The sequence below is a fragment of the Cebus imitator genome, unplaced genomic scaffold (assembly GCF_001604975.1).
Source record: "Cebus imitator isolate Cc_AM_T3 unplaced genomic scaffold, Cebus_imitator-1.0 Scaffold23, whole genome shotgun sequence".
Classification (NCBI taxonomy): Eukaryota; Metazoa; Chordata; class Mammalia; order Primates; family Cebidae; genus Cebus; species Cebus imitator.
Window position 1 is genome coordinate 9,713,479 of NW_016107338.1, and position 22,428 is coordinate 9,735,906.

Here is a 22,428-nt window from a genome sequence, read left to right on the forward strand (position 1 = left end):
GCCTATAGTTCCAGTTCCTCAGGAGGCTGTGGCAGAGGGTTGCTTGAGCTCAGGAGTTTGAGGCCACAGTGAGTATAATCACACCACTGCTGCACCACAGCTTGGGGAATAGATGTAGACACTATCTCCAAAAATGTATATATACATTTTTTCATTCCAAGATACAAGATACACTTAGGGAGTATAATACCAAAATTATCTTTATCAGTTATCTCTAGCCCTGTGACACATGAGCTGAGGTTCAAAAAGACTCTTTGTGGGGTAGGCATTGGAATTGGAGGGACTGTCAATGTTCAAATAGCAGTATTACCACTTATATCTACACTCGTGATTTTCCTAATGGATTCAACTCTGTTGGACTGGACTGTTCTCTACTTTGGACACAAAGGTGGTAGTTAGAGACCCTGGTCCAATAATAATACCTGGAGTCTCTCAAATCAAATATGTAACTGCCGTTAAAGTTCCACGTACTATTACTATTACTATTGCTATTTCTAAAGTGAATTACAGACGTGTGGCTAGAATGGAATTAAGAATCATGGGCTCGTTGTCAGTTCCTTTATCAGGTCCCTATTCCCGAAAGTCCTGTACACAAAGGAATGTGAAGGAAGCTAATCTTGAAGGAAATTCAAAAGCTGTTCAATTCATTATGAAATCAAAAGTTGAAGCTTTGGCAATACTTACTAAATTAGTCTTAATATGTTTGCTTAGATTAGTACTTCTGTATATGACCGTTTTAAAATTTCATGTCAAAAAAATGATGAAACTCTGGTATTCAGCCATGTCCTCAGAGCCTTTTCTTTAAATGCGACTAATTCTGTTTTGTGGGATACTTTTTGATCTCATTTGTGTGTGTATCTCTACATACATACAAAACAAGTCTCTAATAGCATTACTATTTGGTTAGCTGCAGCTGGGAAATCTTCACATGCTCAAAGCAAATCATCCTATGGCATACCCATGTCAGATGCTTGCAGAATGCTTCAAGTTTTTTGTTTTTGTTTTTTTTAATGTGCAAACTTAAATGCACAGTGTACAATGGTTCACCTTCAGGAAAAAAAATTGCTATGTATCATACACATTTTAATGTTTTTGTATTCATAGACTAAAAGTAAAAAAAACTCTAAGCAATTTTATGGAACCAGATAAAAAACCCACTGGAGCTAAATACAACACTGATATTCTCTTCATGCCAATTCTCTACCCTATGACCCTATGTAACTCCTCCCCATTCACAAACATACCCTCACCCTTTTGATCCTATTAAATATGGAAATGAAAAAGTCATTTTTGTTTTTGTTTTTTTCGGTTTTTTATTGAGACTGGATCTCACTCTGTTGCCCATGCTGGAGTCCAGTGGCGGGATCATAGCTTAGTGTAGCCTCAAACTTCTGTGCTCAAGTGATCTTCCTACCTCAGCCTTCCAAGTAGCTGGGACTAAAGGCACATGCCATGAGGCACAGCTAATTAAAAAAAAAAAAAATTGTAGAGGCTAGGTCTCACTATGTTGCCCATGCTGGTGAAAAAGCCATCTTTAGAAAATACTTCATGTAGAAATGAAAATACATCATCACCAGAAGTCAGTACCAGCCACGTGACTAACAGATTTTAAGTTAGGGCTCAAGAGAACCTGTCTAATACCTTCTTGAACAGGCCCCATACTTTCTCACAACCTCACAACTCTGATCTACTTCCCATCCCTCTCCATTCCCAACATGTAAGCTTGGCCAAAAAAAAAAAAAAAAAAATTAGCCGAGCCTGGTGGCATGTGCCTGTAGTCCTGGCTACTCAGGAGGCTGAGGAAGGAGGACCCCTTGAGCCCAGGAGTTCGAGAGTGTAGTGAACTATGACTGAGCCACTGCACTCCAGCCTGAATGACAGAACAAGAGCTCATTTCTAAAAGAAAATAAAAAATAAAGATAAAAATTAAAAGTGATCATCTGAATTGACAAAGGCAAATGAGGTCTGTTTTCTGAGGGCCAAAGAAATAAAGAAAGTTACTAAATATGTTCTGAGAATACATAAACTAAAATGGGGTCAGTAAATAGGCTAGATAATAAATATTTTAGGTTTTACAGGCCATACTGTCTCCACCCCAATTACTCAACTCTGTCATTATTGCAAACAGCAGTTAGAGACAGTACGAAAATGAATATGTGGTTGTGTTCCAATAAAACTTTACTTACAAACCAGGTGGCTGACTCTGGTAATTGTCAACCCATGTACAAAAACATAGAAACACTGGTACGACAATGTTTCTGTGCACATCTTTGATATAAGGCTGAATACAAAATGTCACTCTAAACGGCTGTTCTTCCACAGTAATTTCTTTTTACCTAGGAAGATAAAATATCATCTCCATTAAAAAAAAAAAAAAGACCCATGTTCACTTTTAAAAATTACATTTTGAAAGGAAAATTGATTTCTATATTCTTAGACCTGAGAAAGGAAACCTTTGGGAAAGAGGAGAGTGGGAAGAGGAGGCCAGAAGGAGGTGTCCAGGAGAACCAAGGTGAACAAACATTAACCCACGATTTGTATTCTCAGAACTATCTGCAAAAGCTGGTAACATGTATACTATATATAGAAACACATTTGTGCCCTCAAGAAACTCGTGACATAGTTGAAGAGCAAACTTATTTTTTGCCTCTGCATTCCAAAATCTTCAATATTAAGGGCATATGGGATTGCAAATACACTTTTTGAAGAAGCTTAAAACTTATGCTTTAAAATAAAGACACTTTTAATGAAGACTTACACTTTTATAAACAGAAAAAGACTGCATAAAATCATATTACACCTAGAATTTATTTTATATTTCTATTCTTTTGTCCTATATCAATTCTATATTACTATCAGTAACTATGGTTCACTACATCGGCATAGCCTCCTGAAAGAATTTATCAGAACTTTCTTGGGAATGGAGTAGGGTAGTACTGAACTGAAAAAAAATCCCAAGGTGATTCTGATTCCTCTGCTCCTTCCTTCTCCACCCTCTAATCCCTACTTCAAAAGTCCCTACTATACATCATGATCTCTCAAAGTACAAAAGAAAGATTTCTCCTCTGAAAAAAAACTGAATCTTGAACCTTAAAATATACCAAACACAGTCAGGCACTGTGGCTTATGCCTGTAATCTCAGCACTTTGGGAGGCCGAGGCGGGCGGATCACCAGGTCAGCAGATTGAGACCATCTTGGCCAACATGGTGAAACCCCATCTCTACTAAAATACAAAAAAAATTAGCAAGGCATGGTTGCATGCACATAGTCCCAGCTACTCAGGAGGCTGAGGCAAGGGAATCGCTTGAATAAGGGCAGTGGAGGTTGCAGTGAGCAGAGATCGTGCCGCTGCACTCCAGTCTGGGTGACAGAGCAATACTCCATCTCAAAAAAAAAAAAAAAAAAAAAAAAAAAAAAAAAAAAAAAAAAAAAAATATATATATATATATATATATATATATATAGAGAGAGAGAGAGAGAGAGAGATATAGATAGATAGAGAGAACATAATAAATCTGTGTGCCATCCTTCAAGTAGGCTCTATCTCCAAAAAGTTTGTATAGTACGGAACAAAAAATTCCCAGGTCTGCAAGCAAGAATTAAGACCAAAACCACTGTCAGGCACAGTGGTTCATGTCTGTAATCCCAGAATTTTGGGAGGCCAAGGCAGGCAGATTGCTTGTGACCAGCCTGGGCAACATGGTGAAACCAAATCTCCAAAAAAAAAAAAAAAAAAAAAAAATACAAAAATTAGCCAGACATGTTGGTGCATGCCTGTGGTCCCAGCTATCCAGGAGTCTGAGGTAGGAGGATCACAAACCCAGGGAAATGGAGGCTGCAATGAGCCTTGATCATGCCATTGTACTCTGGCTTGGGTGAGAGTGACACTTTGTCTCCAAAAAAAAGGAAACTATACTTTTATACCCCAGTCCATCACAAATTATATAAGTTAGGTTACTTAAATTAGGATAATTCCTAAGCAAAAGTTGTAAGTGTTTTAGGCAGGGAAATAAATAGTGCCTAAATTTATTATAATTTTAGGCTGCTCCGAAACATTTTTACAAATCTGACTGAATTTATACCTACTTAGTTTCTTAAGCAACATAACTACCCAGAAGAATTCTCTTCTAGACTTTCTTGGGAGAAAATACTATTAAATCTACTACTTAAAAGTAGAAAAATAAATCAAAAATTCATTCACTAGGGCCAAGGAAATCAAAGACCAAAATATCAGATCCTAAAAAAAAAAAATGCATATTGTAATTGTTAAGCATTACAGGCAAGAAGATTTTTAGCTTTAACATCACAAATAAGAGACTCCTCAAAGTCAATAGTTAGGTGAGATCTTTATTTTTTAGCTTATTTTCTTTTTTTAGCTTATTTATAGTGTGAATGTAATTAAAAAATTTTTAAAGGTTTAAGAACTGAAAGACATTTTTCACATATGCAAATAAAAGTACTTCCAACTAGGTACTATATATATAGAATTTTCTCATTAGGAAAAAATAAGAGGGATTCCATTAGCTTAAGCTACAATAGGTAGTATATAAATTAATGAGTGAAGCAATATTTCAAAAAGACTTTATAAAAACACAGGTGGCCTTCAAGCAAGTTTGCCATACCCCTGCTGTAAACAGCCCAGTTTTTAAACCAATATTAGATTCTGTAAGATTATAGACGGATTAAAAAATTATCTACTATAATTATTCCACTCTATCAAGTCTTTTCTACCTGCAGCGAAATATGCCAAAAGCAGCAGGGGTCCAAAGTGCTGAAAGGACAGGGAAGAAGCCAATGTGTTAACAAAATTCTTAGACAATCACTTTGTTTGGATCATCCATTCAACAAGTATTTGCTCAGGACACACAAACTCCTGGCTTATGGATCTAGTATGAAAGACAACACACGGACAAACATGACTAATTAGGCTGGCTAAGTGCCATATGATGGTACAAAAAAACCCTAACATTTGCAAAATGCTTCAAAGTTTAACATATTTCCACATAAATTAATAAACCTTCAAAACAACCCTGTGAAGTATATAAAGTACTTGGTATTATTATCATTTTACACAAAGCTCATAAGCAGCAGAGCTAGGATTTGAACTTCCAATACTATACTACTCCATACCTCCAACACAGTGCAGCTTTCTGCTAGAGGCCTATGACAGACATACAGGCATTGAATTGAGCCTCCAAGAATGAGCGAGATTTTCACAGAACAGACCCTGGCATTCTGAGAAAAAGCACATGCAGAAGTCCAGAAGCAAGGGAATACAATGTGTGTAAAGATAATGCCAGGCTGGTTCACATAAGGCAGGTGGAAAATAAGGTTATAAAGATGGGTTGAAAGCAAGAAGAGAGCTTTAAGATCTGGCTAAGCATTGATGACCCTATGGACAATGAGAAATCAAATGATTTAGGAGAGAGAGGGAAGAAACAAGGTAAATGAGGCTCTTACGGTATACTGGGTACTTTGCAAAAGAGTCATTTCATATCCAGGGATACTGGGTACTGCTACAGGGAGATTAGACTGTTATCTGAGAGGTCCAAAAGAAGGGAAAGGAGTCAAAGCCTGTCTCCATAGTTTCAGCATGACAGGTCAGAGAATTCAAAGCAACTCCTGTCTTGTCTCACATGATGATTGTTACATGTCCCCAACCCTCCTAAGTTAAACCAATGTCCACAATTACCCTAAATTTTCCTACATTTTATCTAAAACTTACCGAATCTTCTGGAGGTCTCTGAATTTTTCCCCAATCCACAGAAGGCCCCTTTTCTTGCAAAAACCGATGAAATAGCTTCCGAAATCCATCCAGGTCTTTTTTAGTGTGCTGTGAAAATAGAAGTCATTGTTACAACCTGAAGAATGCTTAATATTTAATAAAAACATAAAGACAGATACAAGTTATACATTTAAAATATCTTTAAATGAAATTCTTATACCATTAGGACAAGGAGGAGAGAAGAGACTTTTTTACACCTTAAAAGCTAATAGAGGCTGGAGACGGTTGGTGCACGCCTGTAATCCCAGCACTTTGGGAGGCTCAGGCCCGCTGATCACTTGAGCTTAGGAGTTTGAGAGCAGCCTGGGAAACATGGCAAAAACTGCTGTCTACAGAAAATTGCAAAAATTAGCCAGGTATGGTGGCATGTGCCTGTAGTCTCACCTACTTGAGGGCCAAGGTGGGAGGATCACTAGAGCCCAGGAAGTCGAGGCTGCAGTGAGCAGAGACTGTGCCACTGCATTCCAGCCTGGGTGATAGAATGAGACCCTATCTCAACAACAACAATAACAAAGCCCCATTTGTTTAATGGGAATTCCAACTGGCAAAAAAAATACACACACACACACATACACACATACACACACAGTTTGTTTGTTTGTTTTTTGGAGACAGAGTCTTGCTCTGTCATCCAGGCTAGAGTGTAATGGTGCAATCTTGGCTCACTGCAACCTCCACCTCCCAGGCTTAAGCCAACCCTCCCTCAGCCTCCCCAGTAGCTGGGACCACAGGCAGACACCACCATGCATGGCGTGAGCTCAAGCAATCTTCCTGCCTCAGCCCCCCAAAGTGCTGGGATTACAGGTATGAGCCACTGTACTTGGCCACCACACTTACTTACCAATATCTTTCTCTACTTCTAAATGAAAATTAATCTTCACTAAAAGAATGAAAAGAAATAAAACACAGCTTGCCTCAAAACACTAACTTCTCTCAATTCCAACTGAACACAGTTATCCATTTCTCTACCCAATGATATCAAAACACAGAACAAATAAAAGTATAGTATAATTTGTTTCTGATTCTTTTAATAACTTCGAAGACTTCGTAGGCTTAAATGAAAAAAAGATGATGATTTACAAAGGACAAACATTAAAAGCCTTTAATTGTTAAGCAATTCTAATTATTTGTTTTTGATGTTATCTTACATCTTGTGTTTATTTGAGGCTGGATGATGATCATTATCATTGGCGGCAACTCAGCATGAAGACAGATGAAGCAAAAAAAAAACCACTGTAGAGACCTTACCTCAAACTCGTGTGATGATGCTGTGGTGAGTATTTTTTCTAGTTCCTTCTTCACAGATAATTCTAGCTCTTGCCGAATGACTTCTTGGAACTGAGAAGCGCCATCTTGAGACATTGCTTTGCTAAGATCTTAAAATAAAAATATAAAATCACCAACTGAAAACTCCAGAGCCATTCAAACAGCTGGTAAGCTATAACTGATCTCGTTCTGGTATTCAGCAAATGAAAAGGGCTCAATCCCATGGTCCCCTTGTCCTCTGGCAGGAATTCAGCACTGTCAACTAGTTAGGACTAGTTTCATTCCAGTTTCATATTCTCCACTAAACAAGAATCCCTTTAGAGGTACTGGCAATTCCAAGGTGCCTCTACTTTCCTGCATCAACGTTTTCACTTTAAAAGCACCAGGGCATTGAGCTGCCTGTCCCCTCTTCTGGTGGTTCCCAATTTCAGCCAAGACTCTGCACTGTTAACACGTGTCAGGCTAGATTTTTAGTGCTTTTGGCATAGCTGGGCACCTCTGTGACAGATAGATCTGACTAAAGGTGACAGAAATGCCTCTTAGATGAATACAAACAAAAATAGAAAATGACAGAAGAAGGTTAGGCATCATGGCTCATGCCTGTAATCCCAGCACTGCAGGAAGCCGAGTGGGGTGGACTCTGGAGCCCAGGAGTTTGAGACCAACTTAGACAACACGGCAAAACCTCATCTCTACAAAAAAATACAAAAATTAGCCAGGTGTGGTGGTGCTTATGTGTATTCCCAGCTACTTGGAAGGCTGAAGCAGAAGGATCCCTTGAACTGAGGAAGGAGAGGCTATAGTGAGCTGAGGTCGCGCCACTGCACTCCTATCTGGGTGACAGAACCAGATCCTATCTCAAAAGAAAAGGAAAAAAAAAATTACAGAAAAAGAAACACCCCAAGCCCAAACGCCTTGGAGGAAAAATACCAACACAGGCTGTTTTACACTTTATCTAGAAAGTAATCATCTTATTTACTTCTCATAAAACAGGGACAAGTGGATTATTGTCCACCCCTCCCTTCTATCCTCAGTACTAGATTCAACCTTATTTTTAAAATCTATTTTTAAAGTTTATATTCAAATATTTTGATAACTAGTTATTCTTACAAATGCCTGTTAATTTAGCAGACTCACATTTCAATAAGCCTAAAAATTATTTCCCCTTAACCACTCCACACACTATAAATTCTTTCACTTATTATTTGGACAGAAGAAGAAGACATTTATACAGACAGAATTAAAGCCAACATAATCATTATTTTAAAGATACTTTTGAGAACAGGAAATAGTAAACTACATAACTCTTGGGGTAACTTATTTAACATAGATAGCCTCTACCTCCTGCAAATAACTAAAAATGTTAACAAATGGGATATTTAACATAGCTCTTCAAAATCTTTTCATATATACGTTCCATCACATCTAAATCCAAGTGAAAAAAATCCAAGGAAATTTGCTGAAATTTAACTCTAAAATAGCCCTTTTCCAACCAAGCTCTTTTTACAGTTATAAACCCTAACATAACTAACTTAGTATTCTCCAGTAATACTATCAAAGTGGGCAGGGCTTGGGTGGTCCACATCTGCAATCTCAGCACTTTGGGAGGCTGAGGAGGGAAGTTCACTTGAGGCCAGGTGTTCAAAACCAGCCTGGGCAATACAGCAAGACCCAGTCTTGACAAAAAATACAAAAATTAGCAGATCGTAGTGGCACACATCTGTACTCCTAGCAACTAGGGAGGCTGAGGTGACAGGATAGTTTGAGCCCAGGAATTCTAGGCTGCAGTGATCTATGATCACACCACTGTATTCTATCTAGCCTGGGAACCAAAGCAACCCTCTGTGAGTCAAGAAGCACCATATACCATGTGTGTTCCATAAACAACCTAAAGACAAGTTTTGGCTAGTAACAATTTGATTATAATTTGTAAAAACCCATGACAATGGATGAGCACATCTGCATAAACTATTACAGGTAATTAAAAGTTACTGCAGAACAGTTCAAACTAGAGTTAACATGACATAATCCATACATGTGTACATCCCTTGACAGATTTAGATGTATTTTAAAATTTGTCCCCGGTTAAGTATCCTACCCTGACACTTCATGTGTACCTAGGATGCCTCTTTCTCCAGTCTTTAAGCCAATTCTCATTCAATCTTTGGAAAATAATTTGAAAGAAAAATATATTAAATATAGAGGAAGAAAAAACTCTATATTAAAGAACATATGAATTGTTTGTTTTTTTTATTTTTGAGACAAGGTCTCACTCTGTTGCCCAGGTTGGAGTGCAGTGGCTTGACCACAACTCACTGCAACCTCCCCATCTCAGGCTCAAGCCCACATTAGCCTCCCAAGGAGTTGGGTCTACAGATGGGGCTAATTTTTTTTTTTTTTTTGCAAAGACGGGTTTCCCCATATGTTGTCCTAAACAACCCGCCCACCTCAGCTTCCCAAAGTGCTGGGATTACAGGCATGAGCCACCATGCCCTAAATTGTCTCATTCTGATCAATTAAAATAAATCAAGAAGTAACTATACAATAATTTTTAAAATAAGTTCTTTTGTTACACTCAAAGACATCTACAGATTTGCTACTTTGTTGCTGAAGTTAGATTCTGAAACCCAGTATTCACAATCATATTCCTAAAAAAACATGATGGAAACATTTAAGTTCGGCACTGGAAAAAATGCCAAAATGAGATAAAACTAAATGTAACTATAAAATTTAGAAGTAACTAAAGTAGCTGCTTGAGATTTGTCTAAATGAGAACCATCTGAAAACAAAACATTTTAGAGTTATTCCCTCTACAGAATAACTTATAAATTTACATGATTTAAGGTCAAAACACACAGAACCCAAGTCACTATCCCTATCAAGCCAAGCAAAGAAAGGCTGGCTGAAAAGACTCACATTTAATACTGTATGTGCCCTGTGTCAACTGTAGCAGGTGTAAGTTTCATAGGCAGATTCAAAAAAATCCCAGACACACATTCAAACTTGAGTTGAGAAATGTCTCTAACCTTTTTATTTCTTCCTTTTGTTTGATACAGCACCAATGCACATGAAAAGTAATTTGTATTCTTCTACCCTCTTTACAAATATCATCATCTTAAACAAAAGAACATCACGACAAGCCTGTCACCTCTTCTACCCCCTCTAAAAGCTCTGTTTTTAGTGATTAAAGAATCAGGAAGGGCTTTTAAGGAATAAAAAATATTCAAGAATAAAGAATAAGGAAGAGCGCTTAGACAATAAGAGTAGCTATCTTAAGCATCTGGGCACAAACCAGGAGGCACAGAGCAGGAAACCATTTCCCTTAGTAGTGACTTCCTCATCCATCCTGAATTTTTAAAGGAAGAGTTGAAATTTCTGGTACAAAAAGTACTACAGACGCCAGAAGCTTCCTTGGATTTAACGTTCTCAGGTTACACTTCTGACAATGACAGCTGTATTTCTAAAGGAAGGTCAACTAAATCCTCTGAATAATGCAAGATTTCTAAACTCATAAAATGTTTTGTCCTTATTTCCAAGCAATATAAAATTGATCCGCCATGACTTTAAACACAGAGTGAGTTTGGAGTCAAGCATTTCATTACCTTAGTCATAAACATTTTTATAGATGGGAGGGGGCATTTAATCTACTCTCATCACTTTACAGACGAGGAAACAGGTTGAAAATAGTTAAATGACTTATGCAAGGTCACAGAGCAGGCCAATGTTGGAGCCCAGAAGCAAAGCCGTTTTTTTTAGTCCCGTTCCACCATGGTGAGGCAGAAATACCCTGTTAATGTTTTTTTCTTCCTGGCCTGACTCTCTTTAACCTTGACGTAAAATCCCTAAATCCCACACTCTCCTCCAAACGCATTTCTATCAGAACCTCTTCTTTTGTTCAATCAACAGACAGGGTAACTCCTCACCACATAAAACTAGATTTACTAGAATTGTCTTGGTTGACTTCATCACACTTTAAGTCAATTTTGGATAGAATAGGCAATAATTTTTTTTCACGAGTTCTTCCTTTCCCCCAATTTCCTAATTCTTCCTGTTCATAAGAACTAAATTTCAACATCATAGGCTTTTATATCCAGCTGGGGCCAAAAAAGAGAGAGGGAAACAGTCAATCTGACATGTGAATGTTTTTGTTTCCTAATTCATGGATCTCATGTCATATATTTTAGCAGTAAGAGGTATACATAATAGTCTTCCCTAACACCCTGATACTGGCACAAACAAAATAAGTATACAAGCTAGTTTCAAAATGCATAGGCCATAGAAAAACCACAGGGAAAGCACCAAGAGCAACAAAGAAGTTGAAAAGCCATCCCCAGGCCACTTCTGTCTGATCAGTCCCAACCTTCCTGGAAAACTCACAATGAGAGATACTCAAAGTCAAAGAACTGGAGAGCCCCTTTAATCTTATATCAGCAAATGACTTATGAGCCAAGTAACCATAAAACAAGAATTTAGTGGCAACCAGAAATATAAATTATGTCAGCCAGATTTATAACCCATTCAAGCTAACCAGGTTCTTCTGGGCACACTGCAATCCTTTAAACTCAATTATTTGTGAATATTCCTCCTGGAAAAGCTCTTTTTGGGTTCCAATACTCAATTTTATCTTATATCTTTTCTTACCTCTGTGACTACACCTTGCTTTCCCTAACTGGCTCCTTCCTTTCCTCTCCTACTCCCTAAGATTCCTAAAATTCTGTCCCCAGACCATTTTTTCTCCTCAATTCTCTTGCCAGTCTCCTTACTGATCATTCAAACATGTGCCTCTCATCCTAAATGTTTATCCTGAACTCCACAATCACATTCTTTACTGCCTTAAAGACTCTGGACACCTGGATACTCAGCTGGGTACCTCAAACTTAACATGTCCAAAACAAGACTCATCATCCAAACTAAATTACTGCTCTTGCCCTCCCTGTTCCCCATGGCATTAACATTTTTGTAGAAACTAAGGTTTAAACCTCACAGTCCTAGTTGGCGCTTCCCACCTTTCCCCTCACATTGGACAAGCCAATTATCAAAACTTCTTAAATGACTGCCATAATTTCATTCACTGTTTTTCACTTCCATTACTGCTACCTTAGTTCCCCTAGCATTTTTACTCTCCTATTTATGACAACAGCTTTCTAACTAGTCTGCCCATCACTCTAATCTAATGGTACCAAGCAGAATAGATTGATCTCCTTAAGCTGCAACTTCCATCATATCACTTCTCTTGTTTGATGAAATTCTCACTGCCTACTGAAATAAATACAAATTCCTTAAACAAGCATGTCTCAAAAGCCAAGCTAAAGCATCTTTTTGCATAGCCAAAGCTAATGAAAGTACAAATGCAGACTGCCTAAAGGCTGCAATTTCCTACTCCATTTGGGACATGTAGAATAGCGCTTCTAAAACTTGAATATCCATACAGATCACTTGGAGGCTGGTTAAAACACAGATTCCTGTGTAAGCTCCCAGAGAGATTCTGACTCAGTAGGTTTGGGGTAGGGAGGATATGCATATCTAATCAGCAAATATTGCCAGTATGGCTTTGAGTAGCCCTGGGAGATGACACTCCATTTATCTTAACAAATTTGTAGCAGCCATGTTCTTCATCCTTCTTGTCACCCCAGTGCTATTCTGTCACCAACTCCCTGCCCCAATGTCCTGTGTTTCAGAGATGGCACCAGGCCCAGATGGGTCCAAAGCCTTTCTAGTGATTGGTTTAAGCATAAAATGTAATATTATTCTGGCCAGTGAGCCATAAGGGTATAATTTGTCAAAGCACTTTGGAGAAAGGTTGTTCCTCACTGAAAAAAGAGATATACATGAAAAAAACAGTATCTTCTCTACTCACATAATGAGTTTGTGGCCACCCATCACCTCATGTTTCTTCTGCCATGATACCCAAGAATAAGGCAAATATACCAAAGATAGCACAGCAGAAGGAAGGTCTGGTAAGCTTTTGTACTGAATTAACCAACCCTGCATATCCTACTTAAGGATTTATGTGATAAAAAGGCCCTCGTTTTAAGCCAAATGAAGTGATATTTTTCTGCTCCATGAAGTTAAAAGCATCCTTACTGTAAGATTGTTCTAAAACATGCACTTAAAATACCACTCAACACTTTTAGTGGCAGAAATGAGAAAAAAATAAAAAAATAAGAATAGCCCAGTGTGAATTCCAAAATAATGAGAATCATTCCAACCTCTGGGAAACTGCCCTGATCCCTCAATCCCCAAAGACTCAAACTATTTTACTTGAGTGGCTTCTGTCATTTCGATGGTGGTATTCCTAGTGTTCTAAGTAGTGGCCCTTGATTCAAAGAGGCCTTTCTTTTACCACAACTCACATGGGGGTTTTAATCATTCCTGTCTCTGTATTATATCAAACATCCCTCAAAACCCCAATTCTTTAGTTAAATGTCCATCTGCAATCCTAGAACGTATTCTCTTGAGGGGAAAAAAAACACATTATGTCATGTAACTTTGCTTCCCCAAAACCTGCCTTAGCACCTTGCACAGTATAAGTGACCAATAATGATATGCAACTCAACTGCAGATCAGCACTTAAGTTCCCATAAAATCGTAGTTTGAATAGCTCCTATTCATTTTTTATACTTTAAATATTACCTGAAATTATCCTCCTAGAAATCTTTCTAAACTAAGTAAAGTTACCTATTACAGGCTCATATGCTAGATCCTTGTACCTCTCCTTTATAACATCATACTTTAAAAAAATTATTCAATGCTTATCTTAACACCAGACTATAAACTCTGTGAAAGTATATGTCTGTAATGTTCACAGATGTATTCCCACTGCCAAACACAAAGCCTGAGATATAGTAGATACATAACATTTATTAAGTGAGTAAGAGCCTACTATGATCCAGCTATGCTCTGGGTACACAGAAGGCAAAGTCTAGTCTAGTGTAGGTAGTGCCTAATAGGACCAAAGTTTAAGTGTACAAGAGCCATGATGTCTGGTCACAGAAAGGCAGAGTTAAGATAAGTATAGGCCGTCATAAGTACTTAAAGCCCCAGTCCCTAAGGCTTCTCAAGAAGATGCTGATTTATTAGTCAAATATCAGGGATATAGTCTTTCAAACAGGTAGATAGACTAGATAAATGACTACTAAATTTCTTTTCAATTTTACTAACCAATATAAATACCAATGTAATGTTTTCACAAACTTTAGAGATTAACCAAATTGGGCAATTTATAGGTTTATATTTAGCTTAATTTAGGGAAAAATATAGAAAAAATATCCATGTCATTCAATGATATATTAAGAAAAGTAAATTCAATTAAGTTGTATCTTACATGATTTTATATCAACTTTTTGTACTAAAGTTATTATTTTAGACTGCCAACTATAATATGATTACACTGAGATATATTTTTAGATGACTCAGCTTTATATTCATATGACTGCTTAATAAATGCTTTTTGATAACAAAAATAAAAGGTTATCAGGCTTTCAAGAACTGTTACAGCAACAAATATGCAGAGCCTTTACTTTAAAAAAAAAAAACTGCTAGTTTATATATAAACCAGACTTTTCATTAACAATTAAGATTAACCCTACTCTTATACAATACAGTAGTTCTTAAAATCTCAAAGGAAAAAGAAAACACTACTTATGGAAAACAGAACATTCAGAAGAGATCTGTTAAATAATACTTCATTTTATGTTTAATGGATGTCATCAAAAGAGGCGTAACATAAAATCACAATGAAGAACCAAAAAATGATCCGGTAGTCCTGCCCTGTAACTTGATGTGCGTGCATTTAGATAAACGTTTATAATTAGAAGGTCTTTAAGGTCAGTGAGTCCAATTCCTTATTTTGGAGATAAAGAAATAGTGGCCCAGGGATGCTGACTCGCCTAAGGACACAGTGGCAATGCCAAGCTGGAACTCAAACCCTGTTGCCTGGTGCCCTGTATCTCCTTCTTCTGGAGGAAGGATTCTCCTTTCTCAGTTACAGTACATTTACATGGTGTTTGTCACCAAATCTGAATGAAAACCAGCAGCTCAACTATGTCTATTATATGAAGTTAAAACTACAAATTAGAATAATACTTTCTTACTGGATTTCATGCTCTTCAACCCTTCCTTATACACTGTTTTCTAAGCAATGAAAAAAAAATCAAAGAACTCTTTTATGCATTCCATAAATATTTTATTATCAAAGCTAAGCATTTTACCGTTGGCACAACTGAACCCAAAATAGTGGATATAAGTATGTTGTTCTTTTACTGTACTCTTTGGAAGTTTTAAAATTCTAGGCAGGCATATAACACAAATGAAATATCACATCAGCCTCTGCCAGAGCAGCAACTAGAAGAAAATACAAACTCCAATCACAAATATTTTATTACCAAGGCTAGGCATTTTACCGTTGGCACAAATGAACCCAAAACAGTGGATATAACTATGTTGTTCTTTTACTGTACTCTTTGGAAGCTTTAAAATTCTAGGCAGGCATATAACACAAATGAAATATTACATCAGCCTCTGCCAGAGCAGCAACTAGAAGAAAATGCAAACTCCAATCACATTGTCATTGCAGCCAAGGAGCAAGAGGAGCTATTGCAAAAGAGACGGTCCCCTAAAATAGTATTTTTTTGTTGACTAGCAAGTAAAAAGGGGACTAAGCAAAAATACAACTAATTTCTGCTCCACGAAGATAATGAGTGACTTTTTTTTTAAGGAAACAAGTGAAATTACAAAGAAAAAGAATTCTCTCAATTTACATAGAAAAAACTAACAAATATCTGGAAATGTTTAGGGAAATAAAACATTTTATGGTTTATGTACATTAAGACAACATAGCTAATTTCTCCATGTTTCTCAAAAATAATCCTTAATTGTCAAAATGGATTGGGGGCACAAACGATTTCATTTGGCAATGACTGAGAAAAATAAACAATGGAACTGTTGACGAGGCAGAATTTGAGTCCTAGACAATTACTGTGCAACAAATTAAAGGAGATGCCTGCATCACCAATCAAGAAAACTGGGAAACAGCTTTCAAATGGAGTATTACCTCTTTTCTCACACATAAGATACCCAATCAAAAAACACATAAAGTTTAATTTTCTTTGATAGCTTCACAAAGCGAACTTTCAAAGAATGTATTAAGTTATTAATAGAAAGATACATCCCTGGTAGTAGAATTTTAAATATCTAAGAATTATGGTTTCAATTAATAGTCATTGTGCCTGGGACAATCCATTCAATTACAAAGACCAAGATGGACACAATTCAAACACTATTACTCCATGTTTAAAATATATTTAGAAAAGAAATTGTAGGGTATATCAAAAAGGCAACAGTCTTTAGGAAAACTGTCTTCTAAAGAGATCCTATCCAACCAAAAAGGTAGTAAGGGAATCATATTTTCTAATCCATTAAAACCCAAGCCCTCAAAGAACTTCCCCTACTAATTTATTCTATATTGCTGGAATTTTCTCCAACAGTATAAATGCTGGATATCAGGATGAACGGCATTATAGAAAGTAAACACACTCCTCTTCATTTTCACAGATAATCCAGTTTGACTTTCAAGTATCTGTTTACGTTAACTTTTCAATAATTAATAACGTCTAGCTTTCCGGGAACTCATAATGCTTATACTTCTGCAAAAAGCTTGGTGGGAACGGGGAAACTACAGTATCTTGTTCTTTTATTTAAAACACTTTCATTATTAGGCCAACTGATGCTCCTCGCACAATCTTAAGTATCCCTTTAATTAAACTTGCTACAATTCATCTATGAAGGGAAAAATAATACATATACACAAAGGGAATGGTCTCCGTGAAGCAATATTATAAGAAAATATCTACGGACTAAAATAACACCTTAGAGTAATTTCCTTTTAAGGTTGTTTTTCAGTTTATTCAGAATACTGAAATGGCACTGCCAAAAAGTGTACCAGTTAATATTTCTTATTTCTCTAATGTTCCTTATCATTTTTTTCCTCAGCAGATTTCACAAATGAAAATCATCCATCTTACTAGAAGAAGGGCTGGTTAGTGACAACAAGGACAATTTAACCACAGAGATTACAAAGTCCATGTTGGAAAACAGTCAACACTTTTCATCAACTCAACCCTTCATTTTAAATTTCTTTAGAATTGTTTTACATTTATAACTATGTCTGAATTTAACTAAAGCCTTTTCTTCAAGCAACATAATAAATCTTAATCAGATCTTTAAAACATTAGGGGTGTGCCCTACTTGTTATTTTCATGCCTCTAGTCCTCACACAAATCCATGCCACTATCCCCGTGCTAAAAGCATCCTCATCATCTAAGTGATCAGCAACAGGCTAAATTTGGTTTTAGGATTTGAGAAGAACCAGGCCCCAGAATGCTTCTCATCTCTGTATTCCTCCGAGACCCCTCCAGTTATAATTAGCTCAGTAATCTTCCCTGGCTAGCTGCCATCTACCAAATAGGAGTCACCAAAAAAGTTACAAAAAAAAAAAATTTAACAAATGGGAAAGCTGATAGGCTTCAAGCATTTTTTTAAGTGACACAGAGGTACTTACATCCCTAAAATATAGGTATATACTTCATTTTAAGAACATTAGGGACATTTTTATATAATTTAGATAGATAATGGCATATTTAAAACCATTCTTTTAAAACAGTGCCTCTAATATTACAGCATAAGCATCCATTATGGCCTTAGCTGGCTAGACAACATTAGTTTCTTCATTATTTATTAAGTTTCAAAACATTTAGAGTGATAACCCCATAACTCTCAGAACTTTTTAAAAGCAAAATTCCAAATGGTACCCACTGACAAACCTGGCAAAAGCTCACAGCTGCTGCTAACCCCTACTCCTGGTACTTTCAACTATGACAGGGAGCCCCCTTTCTCACTCAGCTAGGGAAGAGATGGTACTCACATTCATTTAGAATAATTGGGGGCCCTGGAACAACCCCTGGGGCAGGGAAAACCAGAAGCAGAAGAAATATCACAGACAGAAGGTGACCCAAGGGCAAAATATACTAGCTAGGAATTATGCTGCAAATCCAGTAAAGGAAGGTCTTCCTAAGAGGAGGAATCTTAAGTGCCTGAGGAACAGAGACTTGGAGAGGTGATCAAAGAAAGCAAAACCTTTTTTGGCTAAGAAATATATACTAAGAACTCTCTTGCCTATTACTTGAACATTTCCACCTAATAGTTTATGGTCAATGTGCTTGAGGATGGAGATACCTAGCTTTCCTTTAAGGTACAATGCCTACATTTGGAGGAAGAGATTCAAGCAAAGTATAGCAACCCCCTGTTCTGTGACATTCAAAAACAGGTGTACATAACATACAGGTGTAATGCCCATATCTGCTGAACTTCAGTGCTTACCATAAGGGATATGCCAGAAATCCTAATACAGTACATTATACATACCGAAAGCTCAAAAAAAATTTTGTTGACTGCACTCAAAACTGTCACCAACTTGTATTCACTCCACATAGTCCAAACTTTACCCTGCCCCACCTTCCCACTCCTGCACATTTTTTTTTAAACATAGTAACACCTAGGCCTGAACATGAAACCTGGAATAGGAAAATAAAGAATTGTCATACTTGCCTTGCTTCTGTTTATTTCTGTTGATGACATGTGGTTATATTTCTGGTGGCAACGCTATCTGAAAGGCCACCGTCATTTCAAGAAAGAAAAGTAAAATTTACTGGCCACCTAATATGTGCCTAGCATATGCACATAGTTATCTCATTTCAACCTTCCAATAACTCTGAGGCATAAGCATTACTACCCAATTTTTATGTAAGAAGAAACTGAGGTTTGAAAGTTATCTCTCTAAGATCACCTGCTAGTAACAGTATTCAAATCTAAGTCTGTAGCCTTTCATCTTTCTCAACATTTATGTAATATAAGAGGTATTATAAAAACTACAACCAAAAATATAGGATAACCTACTAAATAGTATATGGAAAGTGCTAAGCTGTGGGCTTCTTCTTTGTCATCCATGACAAATTCACTTAGAGCATTCACCACTTACAGAACATTGTATTTCTCCCAAGGCTATAATATTATCTTTGCCCAACGGGAACTGACAATCTAGCTGGAGAAACAGGCCATTTCCACAGTTGTTAATGTTAGACAAAACAAAAGGTATCAGAAAGAACAAGGGTTTTAGACATATATATATATAAGAATTTCAGTGCTGGACACTAGTAGCTCACACCTGTAATTCCAGCACTTTGGGAGGCTGAGGATAGAGGATTGCTTAAGGCCAGGAGTTTGAGACCAGCCTGAGAAACATAGAGAGAGCCTGTCTCTTCAAAAAAATTTAAAAAGTAGCCAGGCATGGTGGTGTGTGCCTGTAGTCCCACCTACTCAGGGGGCTGGGGTGGGAAAAGCAAGTGATCAAGGCTGCAGTGAACTGTGATTGCACCACTGCACTCCAGCCTGGGCAACAAAGTGAGACCCTGCCTAAAAAAAAAACAAAAAACTTAATTTTCCTCACCTGTAAGGGCATGTTAAAAATCTACATCTCAGGACTCTTATAAAGCTTAACGAGACAACTTACGAAAAAAAAATTAGAAATCTAACTTCTGTTCACTCTTTCCCCTATGAAGGAGCATAAACTACTAAGTACCAGTGATTGGAAATATCAGTATTTTCTGCAGCAAAGATCAAAGACTTTGATGTGCTTAAAAAAAAAAAAAATCAAAATCAAAAATTCCAACCCTTATACTTGAAAGCTCTACTATAGAGACAGCTGTGTCATTTGTCAACTAGGTTTATCATTTATAATTACAGCAGCAGAGTTAAACATATAGCGGGCTCACACTGTAAAAAATTTAAACAATGATACACAGCTGAATTCTACCAGACATACAAAGAGGAGCTGGTACCATTCCTTCTGAAACTATTCCAAACAATCCAAAAAGAGGGAATCCTTCCCAAATCATTTTATGAGACCAACATCATCCTGATACAAAAACCTGGCAGAGACTCAGTAAGAAAAGAAAACTTCAGGCCAATATCCATGATGAACATAGATGCAAAAATCTTCAATAAAATACTGGCAAACCGACTGCAACAGCACATCAAAAAGCTTATCCACCATGATCAAGTAGGCTTCATCCCAGGGATGCAAGGCTAGTTCAACATATGCAAGTCTATAAATGTAATTCACCACATAAACAGAACCAAAGACAAAAATTTAAACAATGATAAACATGGGGAACATTCATGGAAAAAATTTTTGAGGGGGTGTCATATTTTTGTGCAAAACTGCCCATCTTAAAAGGAAAACTACCATTTAAAGTAAAAATATATGGCAACTACAAGCTATGATATATGCCCATAGTCCCAGCTACTCAGGAGGCTGAGTCAGGAGGATAGCTTGAGCCCAGGGGTTTGAGGCTGTAGTTCACTGTGATTGCTCCTGTGAATACCCAGTGTACTCCGGAGTGGACAACACAGTATGACCTTGACTCCTAAAAGAAAAAAAAAAAAGAAAGAAAAGAAAAAAGAAACAAAAAGAAAAAAAGTGTTTGGCAACCAAATGCAATCTGGTATCCTGGATTGAATCATGGGAACGGTAATCTGACCAAAGTCTTTGGTTAACAGTAATGTACCTATGTTAATTTCTTAGTTTTGACAAACATCCAACTTTTCTGTAAATCTAGTATTCCAAAATATAAAGGGCTTTAAAAAAAAAGTGGATAATAAAGAAATGACAAAGATACATAGCAATTCTTACCACTTGATTTTGAATCTCCTGAGGACAGTTAGCCTTACAGCAAAGCTTTGAAATCAGTCAATGTTTGCCAATTCTGCAAGCTACTCTAAAGCATAAAAATACATGAAACGCCTTGGGTTTAACTAACAATATTTCTAACTTTTAAAGAGAAGTGACTTGTCCACTTTAACCTAGCACATTCTTGCAAAATATCTTCTTCATGGTAATTGAATATTGTTGTTATTACAAAACCAGTAGATTTCTAACAGTTCTGTCTTTCTATTCCTGAATAAGACATTTACTCAATCAGAACATAAGGAGCATCTCTTACCACATATAAGATATAACATGAATTTGGACGTCTAATAACAAGTGGCATTTCTGAGCTTAGTACTAAAGGCAAGCATAGGTTTTGATAATAACACAGGCAATTTAATTCTCTTCCTTTAATCTACTACACAAAACGTAAAGAAGGGTTAATAAAATAATGTAGAACTCAGTAAGGCATCTTTATTCCCAGGGTCAAATGATGGCCATTACTGACACAACTTTTTTTTTCAAAAGTACACCTACATTTATTAGAAAGCACATTAAGTGTGAACTTTGCTAGCTGTGTGTTCAAGATGGCTGAAGCTTTCACACACTGGAGTCTACAAGAGTTTACTTGCATACCAGAAGGCAAGTCTCATGCTACAAACTGATGCCAGAGGTTTAAGGCAGCACCAATTTCAATGAGTGCACCGTACACACATGCATTCATACACACACGGTTACTGCTAAGCTCTGCTGAGGCATTCCCTAACCCTTTTTTAACACACATGTGGAGTTCAGAGGGCAGTTTCCAAATTTTAAAGTAACCTTAATCATCTTTTCATAGTTCAAAAAAGGAAAAAAATAAACACAGCAATGCAGCAAAGTCATTTCTCCAGCTGAAATGACCTCCAGCTTCTTCAGGCTACTCCCGGTTTCGCAATAAGTGAATCTGAGACGCAAACCACGTACACCCAAACGAAGTATAAACTGAGAACACTAAAGCTTCCCCAACAGTCCCGGCAAAACCCACCTGCCTTTCCCAGTCCTCCCGCTTCCCCAGCCCTTCCCGTCCGCGTGCACACACAGGTACCTTGACACAGACCAGGAAAAGAGAACAAGGATTAATCAGCAGCCAAAATCCTGTTTTATCACTTAACAGCCACTATCCAGGAGAGCGACAGTACTACTAACCTGATTTCAGGGAGGCAAAACTAAACCCAGCAGGGTAAAGGAACATAAATTTTACGTGTCTGGAACGTCAACCCAGCAGCTCAAGACAGCTCAGATGACAATTCAACGAAAAGGGTTTCGCAAATGTTATCTCAAATGAGTATTTCCACTTCCAAACCACCCACCAACCTCCAATAACAGTACCCAAGTTCGGCTAAAGCAACTCGGGGGATACAAGCATCAGCATTTCTTACCTTGTACAAATCTCGACATTTTAGGGATGTAGTAAAATACTCCGACTTTTTAAAAAATTTCTATAGGAGTCACGCTATAGGACAGGTAGGTCTATCTTCCTCTCCTGCTTTAACAACCGGCGTATTTTCTCCTCCTATATTTAACTACTTAAGGGAGTATTTATTCAAAGCGATTAAAAGTGGCTCAAAAAAA

At 37.2% G+C, this 22,428-nt stretch overlaps 1 protein-coding gene across 8 annotated transcripts in view; it reads right to left on the reverse strand.

Annotated features, from left to right (window-relative positions):
* Positions 1-22,428, reverse strand: part of UGP2 (UDP-glucose pyrophosphorylase 2) — a 54,919-nt gene that overhangs the window by 31,342 nt on the left and 1,149 nt on the right. For 2 of the 8 annotated variants that reach the window (XM_017522158.1, XM_037736182.1), the window contains exons 2-3: positions 7,035-7,162; positions 5,727-5,834 (exon numbers count right to left, since the gene is read on the reverse strand). The exons of 1 other annotated variant lie outside the window; for it this stretch is intronic. In XM_017522158.1, the coding sequence (XP_017377647.1) occupies positions 5,727-5,834; positions 7,035-7,148 (222 nt within the window). In that variant the 5' untranslated portion in view covers positions 7,149-7,162. 5 more of the 8 variants (XM_017522155.2, XM_017522159.2, XM_017522157.1 and 2 more) reach the window with 5 other exon arrangements.